The sequence below is a fragment of the Trachemys scripta genome, chromosome 15 (genome assembly GCF_013100865.1).
Source record: "Trachemys scripta elegans isolate TJP31775 chromosome 15, CAS_Tse_1.0, whole genome shotgun sequence".
Taxonomy (NCBI): domain Eukaryota; kingdom Metazoa; phylum Chordata; order Testudines; family Emydidae; genus Trachemys; species Trachemys scripta.
Window position 1 is genome coordinate 6,566,564 of NC_048312.1, and position 19,186 is coordinate 6,585,749.

The 19,186-nt window shown below is 42.9% G+C and overlaps 1 protein-coding gene across 2 annotated transcripts in view; it reads right to left on the minus strand.

Moving 5' to 3' along the window:
• The window catches only part of MLXIP (MLX interacting protein), a 64,788-nt gene that overhangs the window by 12,313 nt on the left and 33,289 nt on the right, over positions 1 to 19,186 (minus strand). For both annotated transcript variants that reach the window (XR_004648236.1, XM_034790874.1), the window contains exons 2-12: positions 16,413 to 16,519; positions 15,930 to 16,015; positions 14,335 to 14,424; positions 13,942 to 13,983; positions 12,174 to 12,345; positions 8,515 to 8,604; positions 7,539 to 7,630; positions 6,022 to 6,685; positions 3,372 to 3,493; positions 2,413 to 2,593; positions 1,509 to 1,633 (exon numbers count right to left, since the gene is read on the minus strand). Coding sequence is in view for 1 of the 2 variants with exons in the window: in XM_034790874.1 (XP_034646765.1) it covers positions 1,509 to 1,633; positions 2,413 to 2,593; positions 3,372 to 3,493; positions 6,022 to 6,685; positions 7,539 to 7,630; positions 8,515 to 8,604; positions 12,174 to 12,345; positions 13,942 to 13,983; positions 14,335 to 14,424; positions 15,930 to 16,015; positions 16,413 to 16,519 (1,771 nt within the window). In the remaining variant the exon portion in view is untranslated. The remainder of the gene's footprint in view (positions 1 to 1,508; positions 1,634 to 2,412; positions 2,594 to 3,371; positions 3,494 to 6,021; positions 6,686 to 7,538; positions 7,631 to 8,514; positions 8,605 to 12,173; positions 12,346 to 13,941; positions 13,984 to 14,334; positions 14,425 to 15,929; positions 16,016 to 16,412; positions 16,520 to 19,186) is intronic.

A 19,186-nucleotide genomic window follows, 5' to 3' on the forward strand; every position in this document is an offset into this window, starting at 1 on the left:
TCTATCCCTTGCAGATGTGTTAGATAGCACGGTAGATACAGATGCACAAAACGGGAAATGACAGCAGAAAAGCGGCTGTCTGAGCAGAAACTGAACTGTGTAACTGTAACTGCTTAAGATGACTGTAACACCATTTACAAAATCAAGGTTACAAACCGTAGTGTGGACACAGCCTTACAGCAAACTTGGTTATAATGATACTCCTTGTGCAGCTGAGGGATTTCAGTGCATTTCAATGGGCTTTCACTGCAACAGATTCCATTGTGCTAATCTTCTTGGAATGCAGCAGTTATCCTACCAGCTAGGTGTTGGCTGCTGCATTTTAAGGAGAGTAGAGGAGGATGAGGAGAAGAGGAGATGCCACTATCCCCTGGATGGATTGATGAAGGGTGAAAAAAATTCCTAACTCCGGCTCATGCTGCAGCTGTTGCAAGGAGAGAAGGGGAGACAGGCCAGCCAGGAAATATCTGCCCTCTAGTGGGGGCAAGGAGAGGTCTTTGTAGAGGAAATTTTTATAGTAAAAGTCCACCTACGGTGATTTGTGTGTGTGGAAGAACACCCTCCACTATATAGAGACAATTTATACAGTAGGGAACATGTCCCCAAGTGAAGTGCAGCCACCCCTCTGGGGAAAAATGGCAGCACACAGCAACAGTACCACTTTCTGCTTAGGAAGAGTGGTGAAGACACCATGTCAAAATGAATCTTTGAGAGGAATGTCGGACAGTCTAAATATAAATTATCCCAATATGAATCCACCCAGGCCATTAAGGCGAACACCCCACCAGTGGTACATGTATCACTATGTTTGTAAAAGGAGAGGAGATTTGACAGAAAGGAAGTCAGCTGAAGTTCTGTTTCCACTAAATTGACCTGCTGTTTCATCATCATTAAACTTCATTGAGCTCTAGTGTATTCAGTCTTGCACTTTCTTCGGGCCTTGGGAAAGGACCAAAGAGGGCAACTGCCAGGGGCTATCAGAAAGTACCAGACACAGCCAGGTGAAATTACCCCAACAAACAGCACTGAAGATCAGGAGCCCCCAAAACTGAGCAGCCAGAAGAGCTCCCAACAGAACAGCAATAATCTGGATGAAAAACCACATGCACAGACAAACTAAAATGGCTTAGAAGTCTAAGGCTAAAACCAGCTGAATACAGATCTACCAGTTAAAACCTAGATCTGTCGTAAGGGTTATATGAACTACAGTATCAAATACTGTCATGGTTGATAATGAGAAACAGAAATACAGCCTCCTTGTGCATGTTGGATAACAAATCACTGCTGAGCAGGGCAAGATCAGTACTATTACAAAGCCTGAAGCCATAATGAAATGTTTAAAGTGAAATACAGCAACACAAATGTAATGCAAGCTAAGCCACAACCACATATGCAACCTCATTTATCCAGTGACTTACTTACAGTCTAGCCTATACAGTCTAAATCAGGAAATCAATAAGCTACAAAAACAAATAAGGAAGAAAAAACTCAAAGGATGGAACACGTACCTTAAATGCAGCCATCTGAGGGTCAGTTGTGGATTTTCCTGAGCAATTATTCTGTGGAGACTGAGGACTGGGGCTTTGTTCAGATGGGCAGGGAGAGGCCTGTCCTGAATTCTGACAATCTCGGCCTTCAAAAAGGAAACGTCAGATTATTAAAAAAATAGCTCTCTATAACAAACTGGACTGTTGAGCAGCAGTTTCTACCCAGATCATTTAATCTAGCCACTGACTGCACTTCTAGAGCATCCAATGCTGTAATATCTAGGTTCTAGTAGGATGACCAGATGGCTAGGAAATCCAAATATTTCACAATGGCTAAATGCCTTGTGGCGACATGTTCTCTCCACTTCAGGCAAATGTGTGTTAGGGTGTCTAGGACCTAAACTGACTATCCTACCGTGACCTACTTGCACTGTGACCCTCCAGGTTCCTAAAGCAGGAAGCAAAATATTTAAATAATTTCTTACTATCCCATGGAAGTAGAGCACTAAGGGAAGAGGACAGGGACACCTACTGTTGCAGGGAACCCTTGGTAAGGTGCGAGGCTAGAATGTGCTTAGACACCCTCTAATGAAAGCTGTTGTAGAAGTGGTGCAAAGAATTAGAATTATATTTATTATATTAAATGATAAACTTCTATAGCATTTTATGGAGTACTGAAATGCAACCACTTCTGGAGTGGACCAGTACAGCGTAACAGTGCACAGAAACACTAACCAAAAGCTTAGGGCAAGAACTGAAAACTATTATAGACAACTAAAAGTGTAGGGAATGGGGCTCACAAACTATTTCTACAAAGAATTCCCCAAGATATGTAATAACCACAGCTGGCCAAGATCTGTTTTACATCCCCCTGAAAGGTGGATGCATATGGGGGAGAGTCAGAGAGTTTAGGTCTCTAACTTACTAGGTGTAGGTGAGGGAACTTGTGAACAGGTACTGAGGTAAGGGATTTGCTCTCCTTTCACTTCTTGGACTGCACTAGGAGAGAAGAGATGCGAGACTGTGGACTGCACTTGCTGGTTACTTGGAGCTTGCTGTGCTTGACCAACCAGAATGTTATTATGGAATTCCATCACCCCGGGAGCCTGGAAACAGCACAGGAATATTACAGAAAGAAAAATACAAAGGATTCTATTATCTTGTTTTTCAATGGCAGTGTATAATGTTAAATTAATACATAATTATCTGATGACAGGAACTCCCCAAACTAGTGCTAATATATTATGAACAATCAGGCACAAAAGCCAGACTTCTAGCAAGAGTCCCACATGTTTTCATAATTCAGTGCAATGTTAGAACATGTTAGCAGCAGTGAAAAAGCAATTTCGTCTTATTATACACAGGGTACACTTAACATTTCTGTCTCACGTGTACTCAAACATACTGGACAAACACACTGGCATACTCAACACAAACTTCTCAACTGGCAAGTGGAAAGTCAAGCTGGATTCTTTCTGGCTCTTTCATCATCATTACTTATGGGCCTATCACAGGGGTGGACTGGTGAGGTTCAGTGGCATGCAATGTGCAGGAAGTCAGTCAAGATGATCATGATGGTCCATTCTTGACTGGAAGTCTATGAGTCAAAAAACCCTCTGCAACTGGTGTCTGTTATGAATTCTGTTGACGTGTAAGCCACAGAAGAAACCAGTTCACCCTCCCGAAGCTGTGCAGATTATATAGTGCTAACAGCCACACAATGTAGATAAATCAAACGTTAACAGATAACTCTGAGCACACCAACAGATCTGTTGAGTAATGAGGAGACATCTATACCTAGTCACTTTTTGAAGCATTACCACACTTTAAGGCTCTAACAACATGCAAACTCCAGCCCAAAGATTTTTTTTTTCTTTTCCTTACTCTGGGAATTGCAGCTGGTGCAATTACAACACTAGGTGGAGACATGGCCGGAGTCAAAATCCCCTCTCTTTTTAAAGGTGCTGGGGTTACGATCACAGCTCTGGACTGTCCCTGAAAGGCAGCTGAAGAATACAACTGAAGTTAGAATCGTTATTGACACAAAAGATCTGGAGAATGTTATGTAGGGAACAAACTAGTGTTGATTGGGAGAATGGACTAAATGGGACCAAACAGGTATTTTCTGTACAACTTCGCCAAATCATCTTTATTCTAAGTTCTCTCAAAGATCAAGCTGCAACACAAACTGCCACTGCTAGGTGGCTCCAGGATATAAAAAGGACTTATAACAGGGATACTTGGTCCTGCTAGTGAAGGCAGGGGGCTGAACTCGATGACCTTTCAGGGTCCCTTCCAGTTCTATGAGATAAATAATAAATATGGAGATATACCTAAGTGTTTTAATTTATGTGGGTTTTATAACTGATGTAAGTGCACCTTGAGGATGTGACGGGTGTACTTTGCAACCTAATTTGAGACAGAATTGATGTTGAGCCCATTAACAATGAAGCCATTCATTGTCCAGCCAGAGGTGCAAATTCCACGGGTAACATAGGGGCACACCTTAGCCCCAGCATACGAAGGCAGATATATGCTCTTGCTGAGAAAGGGCCTAGAACACATTTCACTAGGTCAGTAGTGCATTTCTTGGCTGTTGATGGCACATGGCCTCTTGCTTTTTAATTCATTAGGTGCACATAGGAATGGCTTAGAAACACACCCAGTAGTGTGTTAATGCTATTAACCATAGATCAAGCTATTTCAAGTGACACATCTTTGTGCTAGGATTTGGGATGCAGCAGACTTGAGGATGTTAATGGGGATTTCTCATGGGCTGCCATAGCATTATGCCCATGGTAGGCAGACACACAAACTCTTTTGCTTTTCAGTAATTTCCATTTCACAATAATCCTTCAGGCTGTGTATTTCTGGGGGACTGGCTATAGCAGTGGTTCTCAACAAGGGATCTGGGGCCCACTAGGGGGCCACAAGCAGGTTTCAGGGAGGTCTGTCAAGCAGGACCAGCATTAGACTCGCTGGGGTCCAGGGCAGATAGGGTGACCAGACAACAAGTGTGAAAAATCGGGACAAGGGGCGGCAGGTAATAGGAGCCTATATAAGAAAAAGGCCCCAAAATCGGGACTGTCCCTATAAAAATCGGGACATCTGGTCACCCTAAGGGCAGAAAGCCGAGCCCCACAGAGAAGTTCAGAGCTCTCTCATTTGGCTCATGCTTGCTGCTCTCAGACATCTGCAGTAGATGGTGGGTTGGACAACGCTGAAAGCTCAAATGTCATAGATCCCCACAGTCAGATTCTAATCAGATTTTAATCTGTGTGTTACAGCCTCATGACCATGAACCAACAATATTTCTCCATATCATTTGCATTCAGAGCAAATGGGCCAACATAGGGACATTTCAGAAACTGCCTCTGAAACAAGCTCAAATCCTGAGGGGTCTGTGGCTTCTGCTGCCTTTAGAGTATTAACATGGTCCTGAAAACAGACACCGTTTGCCTGAATCTCTAAGAGCCCCAACCGAGGCAGCTTGAGGCAAAGGCACACAAACCCTAAAACTTTATTTCTTAGGGTCCCGTATCACTGAAATGTCTTCCTCCTCGCTACACCAGCCCTGCTCATAAGCATTAACATTCATGGGGTTAGTCTACACTTACAGTGGTGTGTAGACTACAGACATGTTACGCCCAGTTAGCAATAGCAGTGTAGATGGTGAGGCACAGCTTAACTGTATAGTAAAGTGCCCTACATGCCTGGGTATATACTCTACATGGCTCTGCACATCCAAGCAGTGCCTCCCACATCTACACTTCTATTTTTAGTGAAAGGCTCTGGCAAGGGGGAGGCAGAGAGGAAAGGCTCCAGCAGCTCCCCACTGCCAGAGCCTTTTACTGCCACATGTAGCTACACACACTGCAGTGAGTGTGGACGCAGCCTGCTTTTCAATGTGGAGTGTAGCTACAGGTACCCTATGTGCCGCGGCAAGTGTAGACAAGGTCACAGAAACAGAGGAACAGCCCCATTTGATCTGACAGTTTGGTCAGTTTAATCAGGTATAACCCTTTGAAAAGAAGCCAATACCTAAATTAACACTCTGCATCTGTCTAGTGCTCCGAGAGCTCTGTACCTCAGCATACAACTGAGGTAGGTAAATATCCTCATGTTACAGAGGGAGTACCTGAAGCAAAGAGGGGTGAAAGGCCTTGCTAAAGGCAACCAAAGGACTCAATGGCAGAGCCAGGAACAGAATCCAAGACCCCCTGATTCCCGCTCCTATGCAAACTCCAATGGTCCATCCTGCCTCCCTTATAATCACATTAAAATTCAGGGCTGTGGGAAATGCCTTTTTTTGTTGCCGTCCTGAATGTTTATTTGGAACGTGGATTCGGAGAAGGCAGTGCTAGTAACAATAAACAGCCTCACCATCAAGATTTCTGGGTCCTCCAGTGACACCCAGGGTGCTGCACATTAGCATATTTTTGTTAATGTTAATTTCCACCTACAACAGCAACTGAGCCCCTCCCTCACGTTACTCCCTCCCAGCAGAACGAGGAGGAACCCCCGTGACTCTCACCTGGGGTGATGAAGGCATTTTTTAATACTAAGGACACCGTTTCAGGCTTTGGAGCAGGCACTATTTTTTGTGGCTGTTTGGGCCTCGTTCCAGCATTCGCCAGGGGAACGGCTTTAGGGAGTGCAAACGTCAGGTGGGGTTGCAGCTGAGGCCGGGGCTGCCCCTGCACAACAGCAGTCTGTAGAGTTAGGTTACAAGGCACTCCTCCGCCTGGCTGCTGCGTTGCCAGGATGAGGTTCTGGCTCTGGCTGAAGGTGGTAGCAGAGGGGTTGTGGGTCAGGGTGGCAGAAGCCGTGTGGGTAACAATGGAAGATTTGCGGAGGCCAGACTTTTGGGTTTCTGGAGCAGTAAAAGCAGATGGCTGGGAATTCAAGCTGGCCTTCAGAGGCACCGTGGGCAAAGCGGCTTGGTGTGGTGGGACAGCGGGCTGCAGCAGCGACACTGGAGCTGGGAACACCGGAAGAAATGGCTGCTGGCCACTTAGAGATGAATCGGAATTGAAGTCTGATGGCTGGATGAAAGAGCCCTCACTTCTAATGTTGGAGCATTGGTTAGCACCAACATCAGGAATGACAGGAGCAGGTACCGATGAGGCAATCAATCCTTCATTGAGGTTCACTGTTGGGAGTGTGCTGGGTAAAGAACCCGAGGGCAGGACAGAAGACTGTCAGGAGAAAAAAAAAATTAGCACAGATTAATGCTTGACATTGGAGATGGGCCAGCACCAGAAGATTTTATCTGAACCTTTCCTAACACTCAATTGTGAAAGGGGAGAATGAGGCTTAGATCTGAATCACTCCTAGTTATGCTAAGCCAACACCTTCCACATCAAGAACTAAATAACTACAACTACCTCTAGTTTTGCCCATTTCTCCTTGGCTCTCCTGTAAGTGCCTTTCAGGTAAAGATCTTCCAGAGGGTTGAGATCCACAGCTCTTCAGAGGGAGGAAGTCACCAATATCCTTGTATTACAGATAAGAAAACTGAGGTACACAGAGGTTAAGTGACTGGACCCAGGTCCCACAGCTAGTCAATGACACAGCTGGAAACAGAACCCAGCAGTTAAGTCTCCCAGTTACCTGCTCTACCTGCTAGTCCACACTCCCTCCCAGTACATCTGATTCATTATAGCCAGGCCCAACTTCATTCAGAGACATTATTTCACTCGAAGCACAAAACACACTCTCTACATAATGTAAAGGCTGTTCCTCAAAAACTAATATTTTAAAGTACAAAGAAAATTCTGTTCTGAACCTGATGTGGTGGAAGACAAAGGTATTTAAGTTACAACAGTGCAAGTACAGTACATGTACCAGTTATTTTTACTTCTACGTTATTGTAATAATTTCTTTTATTGGAAAATCAGAGGAAAATATACTGTATTAAACAAGTATTGTAAGTGTTTATTCAATTCTATTTAGATGAGCTTGTCTGATACCGCATATTAGTACGTGAAGATCTGTATATTACTTATAAATTTGAGCTCTGGCAATTTTCACTACATAAAACCTCTTTACCTGGGAAGAATGGCTGCTGGTATCTGTCATCGCAGAACTGGCAGCAGGGACAGAAGAGAAAAAGTTGCCAGAGCGATTGGATGAGAACAGATCTGAAAGAATGTGAAAACAAATATTAAATGTTTTACTCCCCATATTACGGTAGAACATTGCTACGTAGCACTAAGTAATGGGAGACTCACTGAGAATTAGCAATTAAATGAATAAATAATTAAAAAACAAGGAAACTGCATCACCACAAAATGTACTCTGCTTATTTACAAACACAAGGATGTTTGCCTGTCTTATTGAGATTTACGAACTCTTTGGGAAAGGGATTATTTCTCAGATATGCTTGTAAAATGCCATGCAAATTTAGTGGGTTTGAGTGAATTTCAGCCCTGCGCAGAGGACCAGCACAAGGTCCAGCCACCACTTGAGTCCCACTTAAACTCTATTTTCTATTTTAAACTTTATTCTAGAGTAAATAATGAAAAAGTAATGGAGATCTCAGTAACATGAGACTTTGCATTTGACTATTAAATCGTTACTAAGAAATGGGGAAACCACAGAGACTGTATATGTGAACAATGGGGTGAGAGGATTAGGAAGACACCAATTAGTATCGTTCTCCTGTAAGGTCCTCTGCTGACACCTGATGCTCTCCCATACTATCAATGGGTAACGTTTCAAAAGCCACTTCTCTGTAAACCAGGTTCTCTGAAAGCTGTGTTCTTCCAAGTCTAATCTTAGGACACGGACTCCTACAGGTGCATTTCAAAACCCAGTCAGGCAAAGAACTGGTCTCGCAACAGTGAGAGGATCTCTCTACATTTTTTTTTTTTTAATTAGATTTCAAATACTTTTGAGCTTTGGTTCCATTTTCATGCTGTATAAAGAGGATAAACATGTTGGTTTGCACAGTTAACTTTTCTGTTCAAAACCCATTGCCGCTATAGCAGAAAGACAGTAAACTCATTTCCCCCCTTAATCTTACCCTGAAAAGATTCAAAAGTATCCATGAAATCTAGATTTGGCTGGAGAGGGATAAGTCCTGGCTGAATCATGTCAGCATTTCCTAAGTGTGCTGGAAAAAACAAAAGAGAGAGAGGTTAATTTTGCAGGATACATGCCACTTCAGTTTATTGCAATGTGGATATGGGTTACTCAAAGAAAGCCTGGCACTTTGCTGGAACTTAAGAATGGCCCTATTGGGTCCAGACCAAAGGTCCATCTAGCCCAATATCCTGTCTTCCAACAGTGACCAGGTGTCCCAGAGGGAATGACCAGAACACATGATCATCAAGTGATCCATCCCCTGTTGCTCATTCCCAGTTTCTGGCAAACAGAGGCTTGGGCAGGGGTGAGCAAACTTTTTGGCCCGAGGGCCACATCTGGGTTTGGAAATTGTATGGAGGGCCATGAATGCTCACAAAATTGGGGGTTGCGGTGCGGGAGGGGGTAAGGGCTTCGGCTGAGGATGTGGGTTCTGTGGTGGGGCTGGGGATGAGGGGTTGGGGATGCAGGAGGGTGCTCTAGGCTGGGACTCAGGGGTTCGGAGGGTAGAAGGGGGATCTGGGCTGGAGCAGGGGCTTGGGGTGCAGGAGCGGTTCAGGGGTGTAAGCTCCGAGCAGTGTTCACCTCAAGCAGCTCCCAGAGGCAGCGGAATGTCCCCCCTCTGGCTCCTATGCAGAGAGGAGGCTCTGCATGCTGCCCCGTCCGCAGGCACCACCCCTACAGCTCCCACTGGCCGCGATTGCCAGCCAATGGGAGCTGCGGGGGCAGTGTTCGGAGCCCCCTGGCTGCCCGTACGCATAGGAGGCAGAGGGGGGACATGCTGCTGCTTCCGGGAGCCGCGCAGAGACCTGGCATGCATGGAGCGGGGCAAGCCCCCAACCCCGCTCCCTGGCTGGAGCAGGGCAAGCCCCGGACCCCACTCTCCAGCTGGAGCTTGAGGGACGGATTAAAATGTCTGAAGGGCCAGATGCGGCCCCTGGGCCATAGTTTCCCCATCCCTGGGTTAGAGACACCATTCCTGCCCATCCTGGCTAATAGCCATTGATGGACCTATCCACAATGAATTTATCTAGTTCTTTTTTGAACCCTGTTATGGTCTTGGCCTGCACAACATCCTCTGGCAAGGAGTTCCACAGGTTGACTGTGCATTGTGTGAAGAAATACTTCCTTTTATTTGTTTTAAACCTGCTCCCTATTAATTTCATTTGGTGACCCCTAGTTCTTGTGTTATGACAAGTAGTAAACAACACTTCCTTATCTACTTTCTCTACATCAGTCATGATTTTATAGACCTCAATCATATCTCTCCTTAGCCATCTCTTTTCCAAGCTGAAAAGTCCCAATCTTATTAATCTCTTCTCATATGGAAGCCATTCCATACCCCTAATCATTTTTGTTGCCCTTTTCTGAACCTTTTCCAATTCCAATACATCTTTTTTGAGATGAGGCGACCACATCTGCACACAGTATTCAAGATGTGGGCATACCATGGATTTATATAGAGGAAACATGATATTTTCTGTCCTATTATCTATCCCTTTCTTAATTATTCCCAGAATTCTGTTCGCTTTTTTGACTGCCGCTGCACACTGAGGGGATGTTTTCAGAGAACTATCCACAATGACTCTAAGATCTCTTTCTTGAGTGGTAACAGCTAATTTAGACCCCATCATTTTATATGTATAGTTGGGATTATACTTTCCAATGTGCATTACTTTGCATTTATCAACATTAAATTTCATCTGCCATTTTGTTGCCCAGTCACCCAATTTTGAGAGATCCTTTTGTAGCTCTTAGCAATCTGCCTGGGTCTTAACTATCTTTAGTAATTTTGTATCATCTGCAAATTTTGCCATCTCACTGTTTACCCCTTTTTCCAGATCATTTATGAATATGTTGAACAAGACTGGTCCTGTGGCAGCTTACTTTGCGTAAGAGCCTTTGGTGAGTCTCTGAAAATCTAAGTACACTATATCCACTGGATCCCCTTGGTCCACATGCTTGTTGACTCCCTCAAAGAATTCTAGTAGATTGGTGAGGCATGATTTCCCTTTACTAAAACCATGTTGACTCGTCCTCAACAAATTATGTTTATCTATATGTCTGATAATATCGTTTTTTATTATAGTTTCAACCAATTTGCCCGGTACTGAAGTCAGGCTTACAGCCCTGTAATTGCCGGGATCAGCTCTGGAGCCCTTTTTAAAAATTGGCATCACATTAGCTATCCTCCAGTCATCTGGTACAGAAGCTGATTTAAATGACAGGGTACAGACTACAGTTAGTAATTCTGCAATTTCACATTTGAGTTCCTTCAGAACTCTTGGGTGAATACCATCTGGTCCTGGTGACTTATTGCTGTTTAATTTAACAATTTGTTCCAAAACCTCCTCTAATGATACCTCAATCTGGGACACTTCCTCAGATCTGTTACCTAAAAAGAATGGCTCAGGTTTGGGAATCTTCCTCATATCCTCAGCTGTGAAGACTGATGCAAAGAATTCATTTAGTTTCTCTGCAATGGCCTTATCGTCCTTGAGTGCTCTGTTAGCACCTTGATTGTCCAGTGGCCCCACTGGTTGTTTAGCAGGCTTCCTGCTTCTGATGTACTTAAAGAAAAATTTGCTATTACTTTTTGAGTCTTTGACTAACTGTTCCTCAAATTCTTTTTTGGCGTTCCTAATTGTATTTTTACACTTCATTTGCCAGTGTTTATGCTCCTTTTTATTTTCCTCACTAGGATTTAACTTCCACTTTTTAAAGGATGCCTTTTTGCCTCTCACTGCTTCTTTTACTTTGTTATTTAGCCACGGTGGCTCTTTTTTGGTTCTCTTACTATGTTTTTTAATTTGGGGTATACATTTAAGTTGAGCCTCTATTATCGTGTCTTTAAAAAGTTTCCATGCAGCTTGCAGAGATTTCATTTTTGGCACAGTACCCTTTAATTTCTGTTTAACTAACTTCCTCATTTTTGTATAGTGAGTATAAACCTCAGGGTTGGATTTTGTAAACGCTCTGCACACACAACTCCCTCTGAGGCAGTTCAGGGATTAGGTCCCACAGAGTGCAACCCTGAGTTTTGGCTACAAGAATTTGAGCTGAGTTCTGTTGGGAAGAGGAACCTTCATCTAATGAAAAGAAAGAGGGTCATTTTTTTAAGATGCTAGACTCTCAAAGAGTGGCATGTTGATGGAACAACACTTATTTGGATTGGCTTTTCTGCAAGTTTATGGTGTATATAAATTAATAATAATTACATTAAAAAAAGGAAAATAAGATTTGATGTAAATTATAATGGCCTCATAAGCAATAATACTTTCTTGTGCATGTCACGGGTAGCTTTATTAGTATCAGAATGTGTACCAGTAATTAGGTGTAATGAGATTAAAAAAAAGAAAGAAAATTTAGGCTGAATATCTGAAGAGGATTTCTGATCCCTTAAACCATGATTTTTTAAACTTTCAAGTTTGGCACTACCATTAAACTGATACAAGTACACGCAGCCCAGGAAAATGCATTGGAAGAGAAAGATGGAGCCACCTTCTCAATCAGACAAATGAAAAAGTAAGGCTGGAAGAGAAGAGAAGCAACAAGCCTCCTCTCACTGCAAAATCAACACAGCCAAAAGCAAATACATACCTATCTCTCTGGGATTTGGCCAGGCAATCAGCTGATGTGAAGAAAGCGTAGAGAAGAGGGTATCCGTGAACTCAGACATAAGCATATCTGCATCCAGAAAGGAATCTTCCTCCATGGGGACGGGGGTTTCTCTGCCATATCTACTCTGATGCCAGAGAACCACATCATCGTCCTGCCAAAGAGGAAAGAAAAATAAGCCTGGTTATATGAAGCTGCCAGTCACATGCAGTTATTATGGCACCAAACAGACAAAGCTCATTATTTTTCACATTTTAATAAAGAGGAACATTCTATAGGAGTCATCAAAATGCATCACACCAACTTGTTAGCATCCTGCCTCCAGTCACATGGAACAGACAACAGTCAATCTAGTCTGGTATTCCACCTTCTGCCACATCAGTTCAGACCAACAGTTCATCTACTCTGGCTTCTTTTACATACCAAATAGATCGATGGTTCAGCTAGTGTGGCATCCCATTTCTGCTTGTTCTGGAACAGGCCATTTGTATATCTAGTCCAATATCTTGTCTCCAGCAGTGTCACAAACCAGATGTTTTAGAAGTTAGCATAAAACCTCTGTGAAATATATCATTGCACAACACTAGACTCTGTGGGGAAATATCTTTCCATTTCCAGCTGATGATCAGAACTGCATAAAACCAAGGTGGCTTTGGCAACGCTTTTTCGATTTTTGGGGTATAAGTGGGATTTTGCACCCAGAATTTCACTGATTTGGGGGTTTGAATGAACCCTAACAAACACAACGCAAAACTCAATTGGAACTGGTGAGGTTTCCAGCCAGAACCATGACATCCTGAGGTTTATCTAAATCTTAGCCAGGTTTGCTGAACGGTTTGTGAACCCGGGGATTGTTCTGGGCATATAATGAAGAGTGAATCCAGCTTGGATTTACATTTAGTTACGGAAGGTCTGAAATGCTCTCTTGGTGATCAGTTTATGCTCAAAGAAGGCTCCATCGCACGACTATTTTTTGTCCCAAGTATTTGAAGCGCAGTTGCTTTTATACATCTCAACATCTAGCCCTTTTTTAAAGTTTACCAAACTACTTGCCTATAATAGCACAGAAAAGGGACTCATTTGGTTCTGCTATGTACTTTTCCACTTGAAGCACACACATCCTTTCCCGATTCCACAAGGCAGGCTGTGTTGCCAGTTATAACTCAATAACAAGCTGTCATGTGACCAACTGCAAAGAGATGGCCCTGACTGGGCCAGCTGGCCTGCTAACTCTCATTTCTTATGTCATCGCACTCTAAACCAAGACTTCCACCCAATCTGATTTAAGCTCAGGAAAGCTGTACTGCTCTCTATTATACAATTTATTCTAAGCAAAAGGGTGCCCCCTCTTCACAATAAACACTGAGGCCTTGGCTACACTGGCAATGTACAGCGCTGCAACTTGCGGCGCTCAGGGGTGTGAAAAAACACCCCCGAGAGCGCAGCAAGTACAGCGCTGTAAAGCGCCAGTGTAATCAGAGCCTCCAGCGCTGCAAGCTATTCCCTTCAGAGACGTGGAGTACATACAGCGCTGCGAGACCTCTCTCGCAGCGCTGGCGGCGCGACTACACTCGCGCTTCACAGTGCTGCCGGGGCAGCGCTGTGAAGCCCCGTGTGTAGCCAAGGCCTAAGGCGAAGTGCGTGGCTTTAGGTTTTAATCACTGCAAGCTGTCATGCTTGTATACCTTTGCTACTTAGCACAACTTCAATAAACAGAAATGCTGCAACTGCCTCCACAAAAATTACTTACCCGCACCAAGCTTGAAAGGTCTTCATCTTTGTGTTTCTGTAACTGCAGAGATAGAACAAAGAATCTTTTAAAAAGTAAAATTAGCTCCTGTACTTCCCAAAGGACCTGTTTCTGCAACCCCCTACTTGTGTGATTAGTCCTTACTCATGCAAGTCATTTTCTAGCCCCCATGGGACCAATCATGAGTAGAGACTATTCACAGGACAAGGGGTTGCAGGACTGGACCCAGTGTATCAATTTAGTTTTATGTATCAGTGGACCCAATGTTTATACTGGTATAACTGAATTTCCAACATTTTTGCACGTTAGTAAAAGTTACACCAGAAGTCCAACTATTAAATCAAAAAGCAATTATTCCACTCAAAATACTTTCACAGTTGCAAACAAACAGACCCTTTTCTTGAAGTATGTTCTCCACTTGTGATATTCCCTGATGACTATTTCGATTCTTCGTTTCCAATATTTCCCTTCTGTTGCAATTGCCTGAGAACAAACAAAATACATTAGGAAATATACACAAACATTAAATAGCCACACAAAGTTTTCAGACAGACTGAAGCTATAAGGTAAGTACATTAATTCCGTTTGACCTCATAACCCAGCCGACACAATGTGCTTAAATCCAGCTACTGTATAGCAATCCAAGATCCATTTAATCTTCCCCACATAAAATAAAAAGTGATGATGTTCAGTAATAGTACCAATATGTCACTACTTGAATCACCTGTAACCAATTGCAAAAACAAAAGGAAAAAAAAAAAGTTTCTGAAACATAACTTTTATAAGATGCATGTTAACACAGCCATGCAAAAGCATAATGAAAATTCATCAACCAAGGTACAAAATCTATAGGCTTACCCTTCACCATGACAACTATGAAATAAAATGTACTCACTGGGAAACAAAAACAAAAAACAAACTCCTGGCCTGGAGCGAGTGGGAAAATAGAAAGTTGCAAGGCAGTATCAACATGCACATACATCCAAAAGCTGTGAAGGAATGACACAAAACAATAAAAGCCAAGTAACAACGCTCTGGGAGAAACTGCACTCTTCAAGCCATATGCAGTGCAGTGGTACCCCAATGATAACAATGGGATCAGAATGTGGGGCTTTAACATGCCACAAGAACTGCAAAACCAAGGACAGCGGGGCAAGTTCACAAGAACTGAGATAGACTTAACTCCACCTTGTCTGATTGGATTGTATCTCAACCTAAAGGTTAGCCTAACTTTGCTTTTCAAAAATTTCAGATACTAGGACAGTTTCATGTATGCTTCTGCAGTCCATTTCTGCTGCTGCTCCTGCTCTGTAGGTTCAACAGGGGGTTTATGCATTTTGAGTCCAATCTAAGGTTACACAGTACACGACAGAGCCACACTTTGCAATGTCATGGGCCTCCTAGGACAGGAGCCAGAGGGCTGCAAATAGTTTGCATATAATAGAAGAAAAGGAAAATGCACAGACCTACCTCACCCAGTTGCAGTTACAAAAGTTTACATGACAGGGTTAGAAATTGCTTCTTAGTTTGTATTCAGATGAGCAAAGAAATTAAAAAACAATATTGAAAAATCTTTTATAAAGCCACTCAGCTTGATCCAACAGGGTACGCTGCCCTCACCTCCCACTGACTTCAGCAACCTTCAGAAATGGGCTCTTTGAGAGGAAACGTAAAACAGGCTCTGGCGTGTTGGAACGACAGGCTCTGCAGGCTGCACCGTCATGCTTTAGATTTGTCAAACTGGAGGGCAGTCATGGGCTGCATAGTAGGACTCCAGGGGCTGTAAGTCGCCCTTGGGCTGCACCTTGATCATTCCAATACAAGTAGATTTATAACATCTGGCTCAACAGCAGCCATACAGTACACACGTTGATATTTTTCACTATGGAGAGGACACCAAAGCATGTCAGTGCTACAGAGCCTTCACATCTAAACGGAGGTAGGAGAGATGTAGAGATAATCAAATCTACAGCTCAAATTTTACATACTTCAGGCCGCCGATGTTCCTCTACATCAATAGAGCCATCTAGTGGAGTCACAAAATGGCACACTGGGTTCTTGCGTTTCTCCAGGTCTGAAACAGAAATGAAAATATGACAGTTGGGTACACACCTGCTATTCAGGGATCCCTTCTCCACCTCGGAGGCAGGATTTTAACAAAGGTCTTCCCAGAGTCCCCTCCAACACACCACTGGGGAACAGGCCATTTCAGACTGCACTTGGATTCAAGTGGTGCAATGCCCCAAAGCAGTGCTGAACACCATGGGGATGGTTTGGTCATGGGGTGGAAATTCAGGATTGTCCTCTACAGGGATTTAGGCCACCAGCAGATCACTTGGGTTTTTCCATCATAAGGGTGCTTATGTTTCATCTCCTGTCCATTCAGCCCCTTACATGCATGGCCAGATGCAATACCAGATTCAAACATTTTGTGGTTGTATGCAATCACGTTTACCATAAAAGCAACTTACACTGCATATACCATGCCCTCCAGATGGCATTGTTGAGACGAATTTTATCCCTCCATTGAAGTTTTAAGCCTTTAAAATTCTTCCATTTTGGCGAAACCAACTTCCCACTGAAATAAAAATACACAAAACAACAAAAAAAATCAGTGACTTTTTTTTATATATAAAGCAAATATAGCGGCTAATAAAAGGGCCAGGCTGACAGTTCTGGAGACTACAGTGAAATGAAGCTCAGGCACTGGGTAGAGCAAGCTTCTTCCATGCACCACCCTGACAACATACTTCACTCCTGGCCTAAAGGTCTAGAGGTGATAGGGAAGTACAGTCTTCACGGCTCTTCTAGTCCTTTATCTCTCTGCTACTAGCTCTGGGGAGGTGTTTTGTGATATGGATACCGGTCACTCTGGAATTTCACTGGGACCACAACTCATTTCACCCAAACACACTTCTCTTACCTACCACAGTTCCCCTGAACCCAAATACATCACCTCCCACCAACTCTGGGAATGAGAACACCCAAGATCATGGGTAAAACCTGGCACTTAGCAGGATTTTGGTTTGGTCTATCTTGGATGTTGAGGAGCTGTACTGAGACAGTACACATTCATTGCCATTCTCAGAAATGGGGTGTGCTAAGAAATACATTTCAACGCTACAGGAACTTTATGACTGACAGAAGAGCCTGCAAATTAAGAAGTATCCCATATCACATTGGGGAAGTGCTGCAAAATCCATTCCTGGTGCCACCAAGTTCTGGGTTTAAAGCAGACAGAGGCAACCCATCCATTTTAGGATCCTGTTTGAAGTTACCTATGTTGTTTTCAAAATCTGTTGTGGATTTGCTCTTCCTCAGTTTGTTTAGTGTCCTCCTTTCTATCTTTTCATGCAGTCTCATCAATTTTAGTATGAGCCTTTGCTCTGCGGTGGCTTGCTGTGTGCAAAAGCTTCCCCCATATCTCATCACTTCATCAAGTCTCCATTTCCTTTCAAATCTCAGATGAAAACATACTTTTTTTCTCTCTTACTTGTGCCTCAATTTTCTCTCTCTCTCTCTCTCTCTCTTCGCTATTCTAACACATCACTCGCCTGTGATCCTTGACTTTGCCAGAGTCCCTACAAAATAAGTCTGACTAGAAAATATGCCACTCCAATATCAATCTCTAGAGTAACATGGGTTTTCAAGAAACAATGGTTGCATAGTTTAATAAACTAAATCCTAAATGGCAGAACTCTGTTATTTAACTTATCTGTACCCAAAATAGGTCTAATCTCTAATAAAAAGTCACAAGGACACAGGCATTTTTGTAGACAATCCAATATAACTATAATGTATTTCTTGTATCCAGTTTAAATCTTCTTCAAAGAGTGATTTAAGACTAGAATTAAGATAGAAAATGTTAACCAATTTACAGAATTTACATTTTATTTACTGTATTTTTATAGTGCATTAAAGTCCAGCCAGAGATTAAAGTGATTAATAATTTATCCTCCTTTTAGGACAATAATTATTATTATTTCTAGTTCTTTCAATGCATTCCATGGGAGTAGAGTTCAAGTCCAGTATTAGGTCATAAGTGAAATGAGTTTGATAACCTCAGTTTCATCCAGCGGACAGGAATCACCACGAAGATGACAACAATATTTACAACCTGATCCAAACCCCAGTGAAGTAAATGGAAAGGCTCCATTGACTTCTGGGGCAATTGGATCAGGCCTCTAATGATCATTTTAACCTAACTAGTCATGTCTATTCTGGAACACTAAAGGAGACAGTGGTTTCACCAACTCAGAATACAGTGTTTGAGAGCAGTTCCCTGACTGTAACTGACCTTTGGATTTTGAAAAAACAAAAACAAAAAGGAGTTTCTGCTCCTGCTGGCCTATTAGCCTTCAAGAACACCAATATTCTCACAAGCAAATAAATGTAATAAACAAATGCAGATAAACTTGCCTACCGATTACACAGTCAAAACATGAACTTCAGTGGAAGATGCCAAAAGTGTTCAGGAATTCAACAGTCACTGGTTCAATTCCATGTGAGAACTTTTCCCAAACAGAAAATAAGCAAAGTTCGCAAAAATGGGAGAAGAGACCTGGATGAAATCTACTGCAACAGTCACCAGAACAGTGACTGACACACTGGCCAGCAAGTGGCCTGAATCTGTGAAGGTGATGGCACTTCTAGAAGGAAAACTAATCAGGTACTGATTGAGGTGACAAGAGTAAAAAAAGATTTTCAGGAAAGATACACATAATCTCTCCTTAATGTTTTGTAGTTCTTAGTCTCTGATAAAAGAGCAAACTGTGCTATAGGGGTCTGGGTGGTTCAGAGGGTTGATGATGGTGGAATATGGAACTTTTAACCTCTTGAACCCGATATCAAATCCACCCCAGGTCAGGAGTTACTGATGTGAAATAAATTCAATGGTTTTAATTCAGTCTCTAGTGGACAACTGTTCACATAACAAAATCAAATCCCTTCCTTCCCTACATTTCTGTAGTTCTGTGACCTCGAGAAAGCATCTAGTCCAACTCGCAGCTCTGTGGCAGGACCATGTAAACTGAGATCATCCCTGACACGTGTTTGTCCAACTTATTTTTAAAAGTTTGAGCATTGGCCTGCTAAACCCAAGGTTGAGAGTTAAATCCTTGAGGGGGCCACTTAAGGATCTGGGGCAAAATCAGTACTTGGTCCTGCTAGTGAAGGCAGGGGGCTGGACTTGATGACCTTTCAAGGTCCCTTCCAGTTCTAGGAGATATCTTATCTCCTAGAACTG